The following is a 21430-nucleotide window of genomic DNA, read 5'->3' as shown; positions in this document are numbered from 1 at the left end:
ATGCACAGCTGAGAAATTTCTTCCCACGAAGGCAGCCTATCCAGATCACTCAACGACGACACTCGTCTCGAAATCATATGACTACTACCATCAGTGCCCGATACAGACGGAGGAGGAGGGATCATCAGTCTCGGACGTTGTTGAGGTGGAGGCTGGTAATCACAATCAAAGCCGCGAGAATGCTTGCCGGTGAGCCTCTGAACAACGGACTTGAAGTAGTCAGGGTCCGTGTGGATGTATCGAGTGGTGATGATCACCACTCTCACTGCTCCTCCCCTGTTTCCTTCTCCTCCAGCTCTTGACATGCTTTTCTTCAATATATATAAGCCTACACTTTGTATGATATGATGAGTACGTAAATTTGGATTTGGTTGTGTAAATCTGAATGACCATTGTCTACACATATATATGTGTTTGATGTTTGTGAGGAGAATGAGGAAGTGATCAAAACAAGGACTTTGTATCAGAGGGCGCAGCGCAGCAATAAAATCATTAAATGTATCAAGGGGCCGGGGCAGTGGTGAAGCTGATCAACACGACCACTACATCCCCAGATTGACTCATGTTGAGGATTCAGTCAAATTATTTATGGATTTCAACACTAGTCCTTCCGTCCTCACGCATACTTTACGTTCACTGTTTATACGTATTTTAAGACTCGTATAAAATACAGTTCCATAATGTTTTAAATTTTTTTTGTGAATAAAAATTTAAACGTCATACTTTTATTCAGGAAAAAAAATTAAAAAAATATTATGAAACTATATTTTATAGAAGTTTCAGAATTCATGCCAAAAAATAACGTAAAAAACCTGCATCGAAGAGTATCTTTTTAACACAAGCGACAAAAATTACAATTAATGACAAAGAGATAAACAGATGACCTGGATGACGCTTGTTGAAAATCTATGAGAATTAAGAGAAGATTGTACAAACAAGAGAGGCAACCTTTCTTCAAAGAATCTTTCATGTTGTTTACCTGGTCTTCCCAATGCCAGTTGCAAGACCTAATTAATAATGGAGGATAAGCTTTCAATTACAGTACTAGTTGGTAGTTAACGAATGTCTTGTATCATCCGTTCATCCTAAAGCCTACAGGATGCACAATGTTTGGCGGCAAATACATAAATCTTTCTTTCTTTTTTGAAATCCCACCAATGTCAATAAGATTTTCAAGCATTGTCCTTGAATCCTAATACATATATAGATATAATTATATATCAACTTTTCGACATTTTATCAAGAATTCGCACAAAATCAAAATCACATATAATCCATATATATTAAAAACAATTCATTAAAATCTCAATCGAATACACCCCCTTAAACTAAAATAATTTAAAACTAAATGAAATTAAATATTTAAATATTAAAGCTAAAGTCATTTAAAACTGAACAGTTAAGTGATGAAATTTTGGTAACGAGCCTGCTAAAGAGAGGGCCTAATGTTGCCAGTGTGGCAATATCAGACACGACCCGAAACCCGACACGAACTCGACCCAACCCGAAACCCGATTAACTGAGACTGAAACCCGAAAGTGACCCGAAAATCACCCGAAATGACCCAAAATTAGAATTTCATTTCTAATAACTTCAATTTTCAGCTTTATTCAATTTTAAGTGATAAGTGATTTTAGCTTGACCCGAAATCGACCCGACTGCTAACACGAACACGACCCGTCACCCGAAATTGCCACCCCTGCAGCACCACCTCATCTATTTAAACTGTTAATCTTAAACATAGGCATAATTTATTTGTTAAGAAATCATGAACCACATTTATCAGATGATAAGGACTTGAATAAGTAAAGAACAAACTGACATATATGTTGGGTGAGGAAATTTAGAACGGTAATAAGATTTAAAGCACCTGCATAAGCATGATCTGGACTTGCTAATCATAGAAGAGTGTTGTGGAAACTAACAGGTAACAGCATTAGCAATGGATTGCAATTTCTGCTATCAAAGGACCTAGTTTAGTTTGGAATTTGGAATCAAAATAGATAAATAAGTAATAGAAGAAAACTAAACATCGCTATGGCCCCCTTCAACACTTCAATTGAAAAGGCCGGTCTGACACAAGATGTTTTGGTTGTGGAGGAAGTACTGCTTGCTATGGAAAAGATGGAAATAACTGAAACAAAGAAAGTTTCAAAACCACTTGATCAAAACAAAAGTTTATCCTTTCTCTTTCTTGACCGTGCATACACCTCATTCCTTCAGGGGTTCTCGGACTATGATATTCATCTAACCTCATTCATTTCATAGAATATAGATCTCCGACTGCAATAGTCATTTAATGCATACCAGGGCGAGTAACTCGTGGCCTGACAGGTGTCTTGGATGGACTGACCCTACACAAGTATAAAATAAACTAAAATAGTCATGACAAAGAAACAAGAAACAAAAAGAAAATGTATCACAGCTTAAACAGTACCTGACGGGTTGGGATCCCATAATCTGTCCACAACAATTCAGCGCAATGATGGCACTCTCGGCCTGCAAACCACAAATTAAGCCAAGGTTAGAGCGGTATGCTCCCACTGAAATAGAGTAAGATTACTTAAATAGCCCATTGGCTGATAACAAATTACAAAACTCTTCAGGTTTCTTAAATTTGCCAGCTCGACTCCCTATCGATCATATAACATTATATATCCACGAACAATTTTTCCTGATAATAACCAGTGATATATACCTTTTACATAATTACACTCATCAATACAAGAGTGGGCGTAGAACTAGGGTTCACCGATACAAAAAAATACAGCTGGGTTGTCTATGTGCAAAACAAGTAGGCTAAATAACTTAGTTCAAAGTGGAAACTGGCGCAATAAGTTGAAAAACCACCCTGGAATGACATCAGATTTATTTCTAAAAGGGGAGGATATGTTTCAAGAGGGCTGAGAGATCTTAGAATCTCCACTGAACACTTTAGGTCCCGTTAAAAAAGAATTTGAAAAATGTGAAACCAGCCAGAAATTGCTGTACCTACGTCAATGCTATGTAAAAAAGAAATTGAGCCATACGCTGTTTATGATTTGAAGATAACCACAAGTAAATAAATGAAACAAATACAGTCTTTTGTGCATGCAGTTCAAGTATCAACTTACCAAAACAAACTCAACAAAAGCGATACGAGTTGAATGCACGTGATCACCCAAAAGCCTCAGGCGAGAAACCTGCATGTATCAAATTTAGTCAATTTTTGGCGGAGAAGCATCAAGGTATTTGCACTCAAAGGACCATTAGACCTCGCCACATCTTGTTTCAAAAAAGGCCTTCACATCAGCTTGAGAAATCTGCAGAGACAACACTTGTTATCATCTTGATATAAAAGAGCTTAAACAACTCACCCATGAATTAAAAGCTTGTTATTACAGTATACTTTAATATCCCAAAAGTAGAGTTTGTAGATAAATCACACAAATATCCAGGACACACAAAAGTACAGCAGTAGAAGTTATTAAATGTGTTGCACACCTTCTTATCAATATTTGTACAGTAGACTGTCCTTGCACACATCTCACGTTCATCCTCTGACTATACATATAACATTAGAAATATATTACATTAACGTTGAATTAAGATACTCAAAAAGGAAATGGAGGCAACAGCAGTCATCATAAGGATGCTAAAACAAAATTTGAGATGAATTCATACTTTGGGAAGAAATGTCGGATTCACAGGAAGGATAGCAGTTTTTGAAGGCAAGACCTTAACCGGAGAAAACCCCAGCTGTGTCCCGCCAAGGCTAAGTGCTGCTCTAGCAGAGACTGCCAATAATTGCAGATAACATGAGAACTTCGCAAAACAATTTAACCGCATAAAATTTAGCAACATAATCAATACAAATTTAAGAATGCAACTAATTAGAAAAGGTAACTTACACTCATCAGCAAACTCTACAAAAGCAAAACGAAGATGTGAATGTGGATCACCACACACCCGGCAATCTACAACCTTAAAACAAATTACACCAAAATCAAACAAAATCAGTTATATGGAACAGTCTGATGCCAAACCTAAAAGTTGGGTGAAGTGGAAGAGGATTTTAGGAGTAGCCTTGTGGTCACTGGTTCCAATCCCCATCTAAGGGTCAATGTCCTTTCATCAGTTAGCAACACAGAAACAAATGCAGCAAAAAAAAACAACGGGTTCTTGCCAAATTACATTAAGGTCCATTCATCCCTGCTTACATATATATAATATTTAACTTCAGATCATTAAAATTTATGAGGTCAATGATTTTGTACCAAACATCGTCGGAAATATTGATAATATATGAATACTGTTTTGTAAGAGAAGGAACATCTAAACGACTGCTAACGGTCATACATTCATTTATAGATCAAGTTTAACTTCGCGTTCATATATATATGTTTCCCTTTGGACATCTTGATGTGCCATAATGTATATTCTACCATAATAATCTGAACAGAATCTACAAGGAAGTTAATTTGCATTACAATGGAATCCCCTTTCAGAGTTTCAGGTGATCAACATGTATACTACGAAGAATCTGTCAGAAATAAATGACAGCAGCAAGTTGTTGTCTTTCATATTCACTAATATTCCCTACTGAATCTGCGAAAAGAACATTAAAAATCCTTATAGGTACTTAAAATAAGTCCATATCATTCAATGCTACTCATTTCTCTATATGACTTCATTATACGCCAGGAACTGATCACTTGTTAAACTGCAAAGTAAGAAGGCCACACACTCCATTTCATATGTTAACTTTCATATACTGTGATAGAAATTAGAGGTACATGGTAAAAACAAGAGAAAGTTAATATCCTAAAACTAGTTGATGTTTAAAAAAGAATGTATACTTTAAGTGACCAACTCTCCCATAACCTTAAATTGTAGAAAGGAGGACCTAATTAGATCTTATTATATCTTTAACAATCCCCTCACTCGAAAGTCCAGTTTTTGTTTAAAAAGTGTATCACTAGGAGTCCATCTTTGGGGCAATAACCAACCTTAGTATCTAAAATGAAATATATAAGAAACATTGGGGGTTAGGATGGTTCAAACATGAGACCTCTCCCAAACCCAAGAGGCAAGATATATGTTAACTTGCAGCTCTCCAGAAAGTTGGTTACTTAATTCCCTGGAATCTTTTTCATGCACTTTCAGAAATTTGCAGAACAAAAGGTGCAAAATAATTGTTCTCACAGGTTCTCATGCTAAAATAATTTTCCTTTGTATTAACCTATAAATATTTCTTCTATGTGGAAATGAATATCTTGCTTTAGACTTGGCTAAAAACTGCAAATAATTTGTAGAGGCTTGTTAAGCTGATTACGATAACATAAACGTCAATTGGAATAAATTTAAATTATTTTAAAGTGCCAATATGACTTACTTGTCCATAGCCACAAAATAAAGCAGCAAGCTGCTCTTCAGTCACCTGTTTCATAGAGGAAGAATAGTCAGTTGAAGAATATATTAAATACTAGACCATATACATATTGATCAATTTAAAGGTTAGCTTTTTTAAGTCTTTTACTAACATTATGATCAATGTCAGATACATATACTGTTCGTCGAATGCTATCTTCTCTTTGAGCTCTGAATGCTCTCCCATTGAGACGCCTCTTGCCTTGGCTAAAGCCATTTCTTCTCTGCCAGAACATTAAAAAAATTTCAATTAACAATTTCAAGAAGCACAAAAGGTCATATATTTGAGAAATTCAGATTGGCAACCACAAATAAAGAGCAATCATTTAAAGGTCTGATCTGAAAGGTAAGAGAGATTAAGAGCAAAACCTATAGTTTACGCGTGACAATATAATACAAAAGAAAAGAATTCATGAAGGAATTTGCACTTTTGAGGAGGTAGGAACCCACAATCAAACCTCGAGCCTTATTTTTTCTAGCATGCTGTTCAAGATGTTATGAGCAAAGGGGATGACAAGAAGATAGTCAGTAAAGACTCCACAGGTCAACTAGGAGAAGGGAAGTGACAGCTTATATATCTCAGTGGGGATTAGGGGATATAGCATGGCCTTCAGATGTCAACCACCAAATGGATAGAGAAAGAATTATGCTACTGCACATTGAAACCACATACACCTCTTCTAGGGTTGCAGGATGCCAGGAACAATTTCAAACATCAAGAAAGCATGTCGAAGACTAAAATACTAACTTGAACAACGACACTACACCACAGATTAAAGTCCACATCACCTCAAGACCTAAGTACCTCATCATAACACCACAAAGAAGCTAAATTTCAGAAGCTCAACTTACATCTAATAGTTACAGACAATACCCCCACAAAGTGGAGACACTGCGCTGATCAAACCTTCCTAGTAAAGACATCATAAATCATGACCTGCTTTTTGAAAAACTTACAGGGAACACGACACACAAATTACAAAGCCAAACCTGGTAAATTAAAGATCTTGCGTGGATAAGTATGATAACTTTACCATTATCAAGTAAGGGAGTTAACCAACATATGAAATGACTCCACAAATCTTGCTTTGTTCTAAATATTAATTTCCGAAACAGAAATTCTAACAAACGACAAGTTAAACAAACAAACTGGGCTTTCGAAAAAGTTAATGATCACATCACATACCAGTGTATATTATAACAACTGTGCAAGGAAGAAGATGAAAGTATCATAACAAAAACTGTTGAGGGTCATAAAAATTTACAGTACAAACATTAAGTAAAGAGTAACACAGAAAAGGTAAACTTCACCTTCTTAGGCACAACTGATATAATTGCATTTATAATCAAGCCAATACGAAAGACAAATGGGAAAATTCCCTTTTTTATGATTTCTTAATCACTTGTGTCAAACCGCTCCCTATAATCAAAAATTACTAACGCTAAAGCTAAATGCACAACAGAAACTTACAGAGGTGAATTGATCAAATATTGAAATTAGATGCTAAACACCCCTCTTTTACCATTCATACATGTATGATATGATTCAAAACTCCGTTTTAATTAAATTCGATTGATAGGCACATAAATATGCATTTTTTTTTTATGCCAAGTAATTTGATTGTGCATAAAGTCCCAAACACATAAAGATATCAGCCTCCAAAAATCCACGTCACTTAAGGTGGAAACAAGGACAACTCGGTCATCAATTCATAATTAAAACAATAATATCTAAACATGTAACAACAACAAATAATCGCTCGTATTAAATATATTGGATAATCAGATTATACCTTTCTGTTATTAGGGAAACCATCATTCGCTGAATTCTTATCAGCTGGCACAAAGAAATTCCCTGAAAACTGATCAGGACTCCGATAATTCAAGCAATAAGAAGGGATAAACTCTTTAGCCATGGGATTAAGCTTCAAATTGGACAACATATTCACTATGTGTTGCATACGAAACCCCGATTTCGAATCAGAATCCTTAACAACATGAGTCTCAGATACAGCATTTCCACCGGAACCAATACCAGAATCATTGGTTTCAGGTGAAGAAGTGTGATCAGCTACTGGAGCTGCCACAGCTGCCTCACCATTCATTTCTGCACCAGCAGCCATGAAATCAAACCCCACAAAACACAAACCCCAGAAAGACTTAAACTTTACAAAATCGAAACCCCTCAAACACAAAACCCAAGAAGATTGAAACTTTATATAATCAAACCCAAAAAAGTCTCAAACTTTATCAAAACAGTAAATAAAAGCAGCTATCTTTACAACAATTTCTTGAAAAACAGATTAAAAAAGACAGCTTTATTCGAATTTCACCATCTTTATACAAACACATATATAAATAAAAAAGCCTATAGTATGTAAAATCAAAATGAGGGGTTCCAAGAAGATGATCACAACAAGAACACAACAGTGTGATATACACAAAAGGGCATGTATATTATACTAGTGTTACTCTATGATTATATACACACAGAGATACGTAGCTAACGTCTTTGATTATTTAAGGCGAAGCTCTTGTTACTTTCTCCAACAATTAATTATGGATATGTCATCCTTACTGTTTCTTTGTGAAGTTTGTTGGGATTGTAAATTTTTTATTTCCTCAATCATTCCGTGTTAATTATTTTAATTTTATAAAAATAAATAAATAATTCAATCTTAAAAAAGTATAAGAGCATCTCCAAGCTAAAAGTCCTTTCCAAAATTAAATTTTATAGCCAATGTTCACAAAAAATAGAACTCCAACCACAGCAACCTCTTGTGTATAATTATAGCCACCGCCTATGGATAGCTATATTTGTCGATCCGCTACAGATCTGTAGCGAATTCCACGTCATCTCCCGCAATTTATTTTCCTCCTTCACACTGATTACATATTATTTATTACCATATTAAATTGATATATTCTATTTATAACAATCTAAATATTAATAACATACTATTTTTAAATTATAGCCAACCAATATAGCCAATACCATTGAAGCATAATGTCTACAGGTTCGGCAAATTTTACATAATGTCTTACAGATCCAATTTAGCCAACGATTATAGCAACATCATTGGAGATGCTCTAAGGTCAAGTACCATATAAATCAATAATGAAAAATTTAGTTAAAATTTATTGATTATAATTGTACTCGAAACTCTTTTATTTTTATTTCACATATTTGGTAAGATGAAATTATGAATGTATCAAAATCAAATAATACAAAATTTTACTAAATAATTTGAAATCTGGATGTATATTTATTTTAATATGAGTTGATAACGTCGTAAAAAATTACAATTTATTAAAATTATTAATTAATTTCAATTAATTTTTAACTTTTTTATCTGTTATACTAAAATTCCTCCACCATTTCCGGTTTCCGATTTCTGTAACATGATTAATAATAATATAAGTCAATGAATTTTAAGCAAATAATATTCCTCAGTACAAAATTAGTTATTGTTGTACAGTAGCACAAATTTTATAATATTTTTTGTTCATTGGAAGTGCAGCCACTATAATGGCAGCATTTAGCTAGCTGCTTGCTTTTGAATCACTGTACCTCAGAATGCTAATTGATGATTGTATTGATTGGTGGTCCGGTAGGGCAGTGTTTGGAAAAACCAGAATAAAAAAAAGATGAAGCACTCAACTTGGACTGTGATTAAGAAACTCATGGAAGCTGATGGTGACACAACATGTTGGTGGTGGTGGTCATATTCATGTACATGTAAATGGGTCACACCAACAACCAAATTTTATTCCAATGCTTCAAAACTGCGATTTTCCTTATTATAAACAAATACAAACATCTCGTAGATTCGTCCTGCCCCTCTTTTGACATCATACTAGATTCTAACAAGATATATTACCTCTATTATCGAGTTTCAAAATTATGAAAAATAGAGCACGGTTAGATAGCTCAAATGGTTAAGAGTTTATCCTCTGTCGATGACAGGTCTTGTATTCGACCCTGTCTCACCCGAGATCATATAATACACCAACACTACAAGGACAATTGTAACAAGTTTCTATTATAAATTTGAAAATGACCAACTACAGCAACATTCGAGAGTTACTTCACACCATGCACTTATGATTCGTTGAGATTAAATTACTGAATTACTGGTATATGGATATTAGAAATAATATATACGTGATATATACACACCAGATGGGGCATTTTTAACAAGAAATGTTACTCAAAAATACTAGGTGCTTTAATAGGCATTTTTAGTCATATGTCATACATTCATACTAATGATTGATGTTTTCACAACATACCAACCCTACCCCTCACTGCATAGTGTAGTAAGCCAAGGCAAGGTTGTTAAATTATACATCACAATTGTACAACTTATAGACAGATTTGTAAGTTGATTATGGTAAGCAAATCAAGAACATTAGCTCATTACAAATTTAACTAAAAAGACAATGGTAAGTTCTCTCAAAACTGTCAAATGTTCTACAAGTAAATAACCTACCCAACAGGTTTGACAGAATTCACAAATTGCTCTGTGGCACGTCTAAGTTATTTTCCTTGAAAAATATTCCACTGCTGCTGCAAAGCTTGTGTTATGTACAGGAATACTATTCAAAAGCAGTGTTCACTCTCATGCAAATTGTCTTTTCCTGCTTATTGGACATCAAATACACATCCATGCTCTAGCAGTTCTGATAGAACACTTCTCATTTTGTCTACTGAAAAAGGCTTTAATACTAGTCCATCCATACCCACCCTCATGCAGTTCTCTTTCATCACTCTGTCTGCGGTACCCGTTAGTGCTACAACAAATGGTCTATCATGACGCGTTGAATATTTTTCACGAATTAGGACAGCAAGCTCATAACTGTCTGTACCGGCCACACTCATATCCAAGAGAATCACCCTATGCTCTGGAGTTAGAGCTCCCAAACACTCGTCTCCTGAGCCAACAATTGTTATGTCGCAACCTAGGTGCACGAGGAGTCCCTTTGTAACTGACCTGCTAACCCTGGATCACATGGAAAATTGTAGAACATTTAAGACAACAATTGGTAATTTATTTGAGTAATCTACGGTGTGATATCTTTTTTGAATTCTCAAATGATGAGGGTTTTGTCAGTCTTGCCTAAACAGGGTCAACCTGATGTAGGAAGCTCTAATTAAGCAACATGTCAACACAGGTACTGGGACAACTACTGAATCCATTGCTTAAGAATAAAATGGCTGAAAGTCCCGTGTCCAAGTTAATGCAACACATGGCTTCCATTGTAACAAGGAATTTATCATTTTTCATATGCATTACTATTTAATATATGAACTACCGAGTGAGAAAATGTGAATGGCAGACTTTGGCTACATAAACAGAACTAAAGGTGGCAACAATTTTATAAGATAAAACAGCAGTGCTTTCGATGATTCACCTCAAATCCATAATAGTGATTGAAGGAAACAAATTGATTAATATTTTAATCACAGTTGTGGACTTTTCCAGTAGAATTTTTTTTTTTTTTTTGCCAAGTAATTGATTAAATAGATCAAAGATGATTACAAGAAAAGAAAGTCCTGACAAAAACAACTATGCAGTAATATATGCTGCACAGTAGCTAAAGGCAATACATGCTCCAAGATTTAAAATAACTAAGTCTAAAAAAGACCAGCAACAAGAACAGCCGAGAATAGGGGTGGCAATTTCGGGTAATGAGTCGGGTTCGTGTCGGGTTGTCTTACCTGGTCCAGTTTTTAGGTCAACCCGAACCCGACCCGAACCCGAAATGGGTCGAAAATCTCAACCCGAACCCGACCTGTTCAGTACCCGATTGACCTGAAAATGACCCGTTTTGACCCGAAATTTATTAAAAATTAATTATTTTAATTATATTTAATTATAATATATTATAAATATATAAATAATAATTTAATAAGATTATATGTGACAAAAATATTCTTAATATTATATAAATATATGTAATTTTAAAATATAAATATATATAATTAATATAATATATGTAATTTTAAAATATAAATATATATAATTAATATAATATATTTATATATAAATATTTCGGGTCGGGTTCGGGTACACTGGGTCAACCCGAACCCGACCCGAGTTTTTCGGGTAAAAAATTACCCGACCCGAAATGTAAAAACCCCGACCCTAATTCGTATTTTTTCGAGTCGGGTTTGTGTCGGGTTTCGGGTCGTGTCTCATTTTGCCACCCTTAGCCGAGAATTCAAGCCAAATGCTAATAAAGCATAGAAGCTACAGTAGGATCTCTCATGATTTCTCTGTGGAATGCGGGTGAGGAATATAGTTTTCCAGTAGAATATTGTGGATACAGTTCTGGACCTTTTTTTTCTCACTAATAGTCCCTCAGGTTGCTGCATAACTCAAAAAACCGAACATTCTTGTTGGTTAGATGGAGCCCACTACTTCGCAATTTAGTGTGTTTCTTTATTCAATTTCATATAATTTAGGTTCAAGTACTTCTTATACCTTCTGTTACATGTATCCATTGAACCTTATTCCAGCCTATACAGAATTAACAAATTACAATGCTTTTACTATCTATCTAAGAAGATAAATCACAACAATACACCGGGAAAGAAAGAAGAAATTTAAAGTAAAGGATCACTCACCCATTTTCAGCCATGACGAGAACTTTTAGTCCTGGAAAATGTGTCCGCCCTTGAGATACCGGCAACATGGCACCAGGTGCAAAAGGTAACTTAGAATCACTTAACCGCTGTGGATATCCCAGTTTTACAACAAAAACAGCTGTACATCCCTTGCCAATACCTTCACTTTCGAGATAAATGTGGCCTCCCATAAGGTGCACAAACCTGGTTAAAAGTGACAATATAATATTTATAATATACGCAGTTGCAAAATAACTACTGATCAGCCATAGTATCAGGCAACTGCTATGGTGCCCGCAAGGCAAAATATAGGAGTATATAATAAAGTGAGCTTATCAGGTAACTGCTATGGTGCTACGGAAGTACCTTTTGCAAATCGCAAGGCCAAGGCCAGTACCACCGGAGTTATTAGTTGCCAGTGCCTTGCCTTCTGCAAATTTAGTGAAAATTTTGGGGATGTCTTGGGGATCAATCCCAGATCCCGAGTCTTTTACCTGCATTTGAAGAACTAATAAATTAATAACATATATAGTAAATAGCAGCGACCAGTTAAACATTTACCCACCTGTACTTGCAAATAGAAATGATTACTGTCAGCAGGCATAGGGAAATTATCTTGAGCTCGAGGATCTCTCACTGAATCTGGCTTTGCAACAAAGGCAGATATCAAGATGCTCCCCTCTTTCGAGAATTTTACAGCATTCCCAACAACATTTAATATAGTTTGCATAAGCCTCTTTTCATCACCAATTGCAAACTCTGGTAAATCTGAAGCCAAACTCAGTGAAATAAATAACTTCTTGACAGTTGCAATAGGCTTTATCAAGTTAAATACCTGAAACAAGCACAAGATCACATTGCATTAAAAAAGTTGTACACTAAGTTGTAAATATGTTAACCAACAGAAAGATGCACCCTTGTACCTCTCTAAAGAGCGCATGAAGATTAAAAGTTCCTATGTCAAGTTCAAGGCTTCCATCTTCAAGCCTCGATAAATCCAGCACGTCATTTATGAGGGTTGCCAAAAGGTTACTGCTCTTGAGTATTGTTTCAACCATCAGACGCTGCTCAGGTGTCAAATCAGTTTCTTGCAATAAAGATGATAGTGCAATGATGGCATGCATCGGAGTTCTCATCTCATGATTCATAACAGCTAAGAAGTCATTTCGAGCACGAATAGCTGTTTCTGCTTCTCGTCGTGCCAGATCTAGAGCAACATTCTGCTCCATAAGAAGATCTCTAGCCCTCATTGACTCTTCTAGAATTGCAGCATGTGAAAGTGCAACAGCCACCTAATTTAACCATGAGAGCCTAACGTATTAGCAACTTCACTTCTAAAACCATCATTTAGTTTTGAACTGAGATGGACTATTATAAAATATATATATGTCTTTCGTTGAGAGACTTCCTCAACATATCTTTCAACATAAGCAGTCAAAAAAAATAATAATGTGGTTGTAGCTAAGTGTGCTTGTAATGCACGAAGTTCACGAAAATTTGATCTACAACTACAGATTACAGTATAAATCATTAAATCCTAACCTGATCTGCAACTACTTCAACCAGCTCCATCTCATGAACATGCCACTGCCTTGCACTTCCAGAAGGAAGCATTAATACCATCAAAGCATAACGTTTTGTTGAAAGTTCTGGCCAATCATATATCTGGAAATTAGAAAGATGAAGAAGTGGAACACGTACTGCGACCACCTCACCGGGCATATATTTCCCACTAAGAGGACGTAATCTCGCTACCGGGCTATTCGGAGATATTTTTACTGCACGATTGGTACTAAATGCTTGATTAATAACAGGGAGCTGTATGGGTACAGTAAATCCAACAGGGTTTTGATGACGCAGTGTGTATGAGAGTTGAAGCTCCAGCCCTGTTCGTGTTGGCATCCATAGAGCACACTCTTCTAAAGCTAAAGTTCTTCCTAACTCAACAAGTGTAGTTTTTAGTATAGTATGTCGATCAAGAGTACTCCGGATTTCATGAGTTAGCATTCTAACATGTCTCCCTGTTTCTTCCTGGGTACGGATCAGGCCCATTTCTCGATCAAGCTCTGCAGCCTTATTTTTCAAAAATAGTTCCCGAGTTTTAACACTTAAGAGGTCAGGAATGATATGCACTAGAGTAAGAGCAGTGGCACATGAAACTGCAGCCGTCAAAATTTTAGCACAGGTCATGACAACAGCAACTGTTTTGGTATGAATACTGAAGGTCCATAAATTTATAAGATGAGTTGCTCCACAAAGTACAATGAAAGCGCCAAATTGAACAAACACCCACTTATATGGAAATACTGCAGATTTCTTTACAAAGTAAATCAGCTCTAGTGGGATGGAGAAATAAGCAAGGGCAATAAAAAAATCCGAAATATATTGATATTTCATCAAAATTTCGTCAGGTGGCCATTGTGGCTCAATACAATTGCATTCCATACTGAGAAAATGACTTTCAGAAAGTATTTCCTGCCTCACATACCTGAAAAACACAATATATAGAAGTTCATCAACAACTTAACATCAGATAATGAAAACCATCAAGTTGACTTCTAACTGGAACTACCAAATAGAATCCCACAATTCTAAAGCTTATAGTTTAAAACAGAAATGGTTGATCTTTATTACATCTTCTGATAGCATCCATACATATCATACAAAATAATCTAACCCAGGATATGACCTAGAAATGGAGGTGGTCTACGAAGTCATAACCTAGCTACAACGAGACCTAAGTTCCCTGCAGATTCTATCATACACCTATGACCTATTCGCAATTACAAGTTCTACCGAATAAAAGGACCTACATAATAGCAAACTCATAATTCATCCCTAAATTTATGGCTGAAGAATACAGGTGTCAATGTCTATCTCCAGATTTATGCGTGAACTAGACAGACAGAGTTTAAATTTGAAACGAACATATAGTCAACTAGATTTCAACAAATTATATAAAGTCACAAATGACTTCACCAAACTTTATATAATTAAAAACGAATATAACGATTGGTATGATATATAATGACTCGAGCATATATAAACAATAAAACATAAAATCCAAGTAGTATATAAGATTTAAGAGCTGAGCCAAATAACAACCCCCCTAGCAATGCATCATGATGCATCAAGTATTAATTCAATATAACATAGACAATAAATCAATATCTTAAAAAGTTCCAATCTTTCAATAAGGTTTTGCTGCTTTCACATTTTTACAATACTTTAGCTATCTTAAATAATCATTAAATCAGAATCCCCCTTGTATGATTCACTTGCACAACATTGCAGGGAATAGGAACACGAATAACAATCAGGAAAAGTACATCAAAAGATAAGTTTTTAAAGCAGCAAAGTCAAGATAGAGTTCTAATCTTAAACACATGAACTCAATTTGATTCCGAAGAGTTTTGTGAAGCCATAGAGTATTGTACGATCCATATAATATAAAAAGGCTCAGGTGTGTGATACAAATAATAAAAGGTAAACTTCTGATAGTACATTAAACTCAAGAATAAATCACATTTGCATAAGAATGCACCAAGTGTTGCCTCAATATAACATTCAGAAATCTAGTCAACATCTTTAAAGTTCCAATCTTTCAATAGGGTTTTGCTGCCTTCACATTCTTTTCTGACTTTCACGATCCATAGAGTTTAAATGTTAAACAACATCAATCCAATCTGATCTCGAAAACCTTGTGAAGCCATAGAGGATTGTACTATCAGTATGATCTAAAATGGTCTAAAGTGTGTACTATATACGAACCTTGACTTCGACGAGTATATCAAACTCCAGTTATATATCAATCCACCTAATTACTGCATTATTATTTATCAATATCCAATCTTAAGAAGTTCCCATCTTTTTAAAGGGTTTGCTGATTTCGCTTCTTTTTTTTCATAATATCAATTTTTACAATCTTGCCACCAACTTAACAACCAAAATCTCCCAGCAAAGATGCAATTGCACACACAATCAGCAGGCAATAGAGACAATCACAACAATCAAGAATATCAAAAGCTAACCATTGAAGCAACAAAATCAAGATACCACACCAACTTACAAAAATTAAAACTAAAACTACTTAAATGCAAAAGTCAATAACTTGAACCAAATAAAACATCAAATTTACAAAAGGTGTGAAAGAGAAGAGTTACCCATGAAAAATCACTTAAAGTTGGTGGTTTCTCTCTCTGGAAAAAGGGTGCATAGAGAGAGAGAAGCAGAAGGTGATCGGAGCTGCTCAGCTAGCTTAGATCCCTTGTGATCTAGGTTGCCGCTGCAAATTTTTTTATGGGTCTATCTCTTTCAGCTATAATTGGATATGCTATGCAAAGAAGTGCCTTTGCCCTTTTCTCTAACACAAGTGGACATTTAACTTGATGGTTTAAGTCACACGCCTGTTACGTTTCTATATTTAACAGCCTTCTGTAGTTCTGTTCTGTATGCTATGATCAAAAAAATTTCTTCGGCATCTTATTATCATGTTAAATAAATATATTCGTATGAAATATAATTTTCAACAAAAATGATTATAATATAATTTTATATAGTTATAACTGTTTTTGTGAAGTATAATATTTATATTTAAATCTAATGTAATTTTCGGAAGATTCTAATTTTTTTACTACACAATACATTCGAATAAAAAAAAGAAATTTTCTTTTCAAACAATTAAACAATGGCGGTGAAAGTGTCACAGGTGCGTAACGATAACATTTGGTGGAGGATGGGACAGCTGATAGGAACTCAATGGTATGAAAATGTACGAAAATGTCTCGGTGAACTGAACGTAGATTTCTTTATTCCAGTAGGAGTATTGATTACAGTCTGTTTATCTTTCTACAAATGTTATTGTCGCGCAAATAATGGAAATCACTAATTTCTCAAAATAGATTTCTTCCTTCTTTTTTTTTTCCAAACTATATAGAGTATTAAAATTTTGTAATTAATTTGTGATCATCTATAGAATAAATCTTATTTTCTAAAAAATAATTGATGTAGTGTTTGAGTGAGGCTATTCGATTTCAAAAAAATATAATGAAATTTAAACTATATAATGAATAATTGTGAATTATTTCATTCTTTTCCATTTCTTATTGCTTATACTACGGTTCACGTCCTTATTTTGAAAAGAAATAACTCTTTTCCTCCTATGTTCAATTTGTTATTAAATCTCATCATAATAATTTTACATTTTTGTAATCTTTTTTCAAAACTCTCTCGTATTTTTTTTTTGTGTTTGTTTATTTCATTCCATTCATTCAAAACGAAAATAACATTAAAATTTCTTTTTAAAGAAATTTCTAATAGCATAATATGAGTCGTAATTTTCACACACACACACAGATATTTTTACTATTTATTAATAGCATCTCCAACCCATTAAAATTGAGAATATGTAAAATTTTCTCTAATTCAATAGCCATTCTCTCATACGAAAGTTTAGTCAATTCTATGATGTTAGCATTATTTGTCAAATTTTTCGAAACATGCAAAAAAAAATCATATCATCTATTATCATATTAAAATAATATATTCTATTTATAACAACTTAAAATAATAAAAACTAGTATATTAGATATTTAAAATAACTTGAAATAACAAAAATTAACTATTTTTCCTATTTTAACGAGTTTTATCGAAACATGATGTCTTATAATTCTTTATATGATAATATTTAATGCTATTTTAGCAAGAATTGTACTCTCTCTTACCCTTGCACCTAGGATCAAGCAAAACTGAACTACAACCGCACTGTATGACTTTGGTTTGTTGGGTCTTCATTTTCTAAAAATTCGGTCTATACAGAATACATAGAAATAAAATTTGATGTGATCCTGTTTAAAAAAAATATCGGTGTGTTAGTCCCCAAGTATCGTAGAAAATATCGTAGAAAAGAGGTTGATTACAGCATTATCAAACTTTCGATTTTATTGTATAAAATATAAATGAAATTCGATTTTGAGTTCAACAAACACAAGTTCAAAAAATATATCGTATAATGACAATTATCCATAAATTATCACATTCTCTATTTTTTAAATATCGAACTTGCCTCCTGACAATAAAATAAAATAAAAAATATCGAACTTGCCTAGCAACGTGCTTGTGGTGTGTGTATAAAATGATCTGTGTATTGTTGTTTTCAAATAAAACACTCAGCACATATTGATAAGCTTCACGTTCTAACCATGGATAACCACATCATATAGCATTTTTTTTTTTGGGAAATTCTCAATGGTACACTTATAGTTTTGGCTTTTCCAAATGGTACGCAAAAAGTTTTTGGCTTCTCAATGGTACACGTACACTATTCAAACGTTCCGCGCCATACTCCTCCCGTTAACAGCTGTTAATAAAACATTAACTTCTCCTCAATTAACCCTTAATTAAAATTAAAAAAAAAAACTTAAAAACATAAGAAATTACAGCAGAGGCGGGTTAAAGTCGGGTTAGGTAAAAAAGAGGGCTTAGGTAAAAAAGAGGGCTTAACGGTCGAGTGCAGCAGCAAGGGTTTGTACGAGAGAGAGCACACTCATTTCGTTTTCTTCTCAATCAGGAGTGCACACTCGATTCTCCATCTGTTCAATCTGCAATTCATCTTCAACTGAGGTATATTTCGTTTTCTCCGCCTTCTGCTTCACTTGTGTTTCGTTGTTCTTGTGTTTGTTGTTTATTGTGTGTATAAATATGTTGTGCCCATGCATATTCCACTGTATGTATACATTGTTGTACGTGTATAGCTGTTTGTGCTGCTATTTCTTTAAGTAATGTATTGTTATGTGTAGTCTGGTATGTATGTTCTTGTTGAATGTTTGAGTTTGTTTTGTACTGTAGAATGGGTGATCATAAGGTTTTGACGTTTAATTGGAGGGATAGCAATATAGATATTAAGATCGACATAGATAAATGCTCATTGTTGGACCTAATTGTGGAGTATGAAGATGAGGCTAAAAGAAGGGGTATTCACTTAGATTTTGGTTATCCAACCTTTGCGTATGCTTGGAATATGAGACACAGATGGTTAGAGAATGATGCCCATCTGATGCAAATGTTCGAAAGATTTAAAGACAATATTGAGATTATGATCTGGGTTGGGACAAAGATGCAACCCACTCCCCTGTACAAGCTGGTTATGAATCTGAGAAGGCAAAATGAGCATAAGAAGACTGTTGAGGTTGATGGTAATGCAGAAAATGAGGATGAGAATGACACTGAAGATGAATTTGACGTGTCTTTGAATGATCTTGAGGACACTTCAGTGAAACCATCCACAAGTAACCCAAAACAGAAGCCAAAGACTACAGCCAAACCTAAACCTATAGCTAAGTCAAAGACTAAAGCCAAACCCAAACCTAAGCCTAAGCCTAAGACTAAAACCACAATCACACCTAATATCCTACCCTCACCTCCTATCTCACCTAATACAGCCTTCAAGAATTTGAAGATTAGGAAGAGTCCCAGATTTTCCCCTTTACCAAACACAAACAATGACACTGCCTCTGCTAATGCCTCTGCCAATGCCTCTGTTAATACCTCTGATCAGTCTTTATTTGGTCGTAAAGTTCCAAGAACAACAGCCTTAAGAAAATGACTCCCAGTGGAAAGTGGCAGTAGTGGTAAAACAGCTAAAAGAAAGGTGGATTTTCAGACTGCAAGCAAGGACAACTCTGCTGAAGACAACACTGCTGAGGAGGGTTCTGCTCATGTTTACAAAGAGCACTCTGATTCAGATTCAGATGTTGTGGCTAAAGGAGCATGCCCTACAGATGAGCTAGAAGAGGTTGTCACTGTTCCAAAAATCAAAGAAAACTGGAAAGTGGGGAGTTGGCATGAATTTATTTCAGATGAGAATGATGATGGTTATTACCAGAGATTGTATAGAAATGGTGAAATATATGAAGACAAGGAATTTGGAAAAATTGTGTTGAAGCCATGGATGATTTTTCTGGATAAAAATCACTACAAAAACACACTGAAAGACTACTGTATTCAGGAGGGATTTGCTATCACTGTCATTGCTGCTGACAGTAGAAGGCACACAAGTGCTTGCCTTTCCAGTTCTTGTGAATGGAGAATTCATGCAAGCAGGTTGCCAGATGGCATGACTTGGGCAATCAAGAAAATTGAACCCAATATTCATACATGTAGGGGTTTGGAAACTTATAACCCTCTCTGCAATGTACATTGGGCAGCTGAGAAGGTCATGGAGGACATTAGAGCAAATCCAGACATTCCTGGTAAGGCTCTAAATGAACTTTTATTTCAGAGATTTGGTTTGAATATGAAGCCATCAACCCTATATGCAATGAAAAAGTATGCACTTGAAAAGCTTTTTGGAGGACATGATGAGTCCTACAGCCATCCGCCAGCATATACAAGGATGATTATTCAGACTAATCCAGATTCAAAGGCACATTACTCCACTGTTGAATCTGAGAGTATCCCTAGGGAATTACTTTTCAACAACATCTTCATCTCATTCTCTGCTACGTGGAAGGGAATCTGCAAGGGTGTAGGCCTCTCATTGGAATTGATGGCATGCACTCACCTAAAAGGCAATTATGGTGGAGTTCTGCTATCAGCAGTTGCTATGGATGGCAACAATGAAATATTCCCTCTAGCATATGCTATAGTCAGTGTTGAGGACAAAGATAATTGGTCCTTCTTCTTGTGGAACCTGTACCACATAGTCAAGGACTCAAATAGGACTGACTGGACTATTATTTCAGATAGACAGAAGGTAACTTTTAATTTGTAATTTGTAATATGTCTTTTAATTTGTAATTTGTTTTGTCTTTTAATGTGTCTATTTTTACTTTGTCACAGGGTATTGATCTGGCCTTGGAAAATGTTTGGCCAACTGCTAAAAGAAGGTACTGCTGTAGGCATTTAAGTAGGAACTACAAAAAGCAGTTCTCAGGCCCACTTATGTATATTCTATTCTGGAGGGCTTGCAATGCTACATCCCAATTTACTTTCAAAAAAGCTATGGAAAGACTCCAAAAAGCAGGGGGAGATGCAGTTATGACATGGTTTGCAAACTTAGGAGATGCATCCACTTGGAGCAAACATAAGTTTGATCCAAATGTCTGCAATGACTCAAACACAAGCAATTTTGTTGAGAGTTTTAACTCCACTTTAGGAGTTGATAGATGCAGACCAGTGTTGACCTTGATTGAAGGTACATTTATACTTGTTTTTTCATTCAGACTTGGTTTTCATTGCCTGCAAACATGTTCTAACTTTGTCTCTTTTTTTTGTTTAGGGATTAGGAGAGTTTGCATGGTGAGAATGGCAACTAGACAGCAAGCTGCAAGTACTTGGCATGATGATGACCTCTGTCCAAAGATTGTCAAGATTTTGAAAGTTATAAGCAAG

The 21430-nt window shown here is 35.0% G+C and overlaps 2 protein-coding genes across 3 annotated transcripts; both read right to left on the bottom strand.

The window, feature by feature from the left end:
• Positions 1-1855: 1855 nt before the first annotated feature.
• LOC108219664 (polyadenylate-binding protein-interacting protein 9) lies at positions 1856-8020 on the bottom strand. The gene is made up of 10 exons (XM_017393154.2): positions 7203-8020; positions 5523-5633; positions 5375-5419; positions 3891-3963; positions 3664-3776; positions 3484-3543; positions 3255-3302; positions 3114-3182; positions 2438-2499; positions 1856-2354 (listed from the first exon to the last, which is right to left on the bottom strand). The coding sequence occupies exons 1-10, from the start codon at positions 7530-7532 to the stop codon at positions 2297-2299; spliced, it is 969 nt and encodes a 322-aa protein (XP_017248643.1). The 5' UTR covers positions 7533-8020; the 3' UTR covers positions 1856-2296.
• A 1755-nt stretch (positions 8021-9775) lies between these two features.
• LOC108223140 (ethylene receptor) lies at positions 9776-16448 on the bottom strand. 2 transcript variants are annotated; one of them, XR_010291993.1, is made up of 8 exons: positions 16204-16418; positions 13583-14528; positions 12964-13332; positions 12606-12875; positions 12407-12534; positions 12041-12244; positions 10530-10669; positions 10273-10412 (listed from the first exon to the last, which is right to left on the bottom strand). XR_010291993.1 is itself a non-coding variant. In XM_017397241.2 (7 exons), exons 2-7 carry the CDS (start codon positions 14483-14485, stop codon positions 10055-10057), a joined length of 2232 nt encoding a protein of 743 aa, XP_017252730.1. In that variant the 5' UTR covers positions 14486-14528; positions 16204-16448; the 3' UTR covers positions 9776-10054. The 2 variants fall into 2 exon arrangements, 1 of the variants encoding a protein (XP_017252730.1); XM_017397241.2 differs by lacking the exon at positions 10530-10669 and having other exon boundaries at positions 9776-10412; positions 16204-16448.
• Between the last annotated feature and the right edge of the window lie 4982 nt (positions 16449-21430).

This window comes from Daucus carota, chromosome 5 (genome assembly GCF_001625215.2).
Source record: "Daucus carota subsp. sativus chromosome 5, DH1 v3.0, whole genome shotgun sequence".
In the NCBI taxonomy this organism is placed as follows: domain Eukaryota; kingdom Viridiplantae; phylum Streptophyta; class Magnoliopsida; order Apiales; family Apiaceae; genus Daucus; species Daucus carota.
Note: the sequence above shows the minus strand (reverse complement) of the source record. Positions and strands in the feature narration are given on the sequence as shown.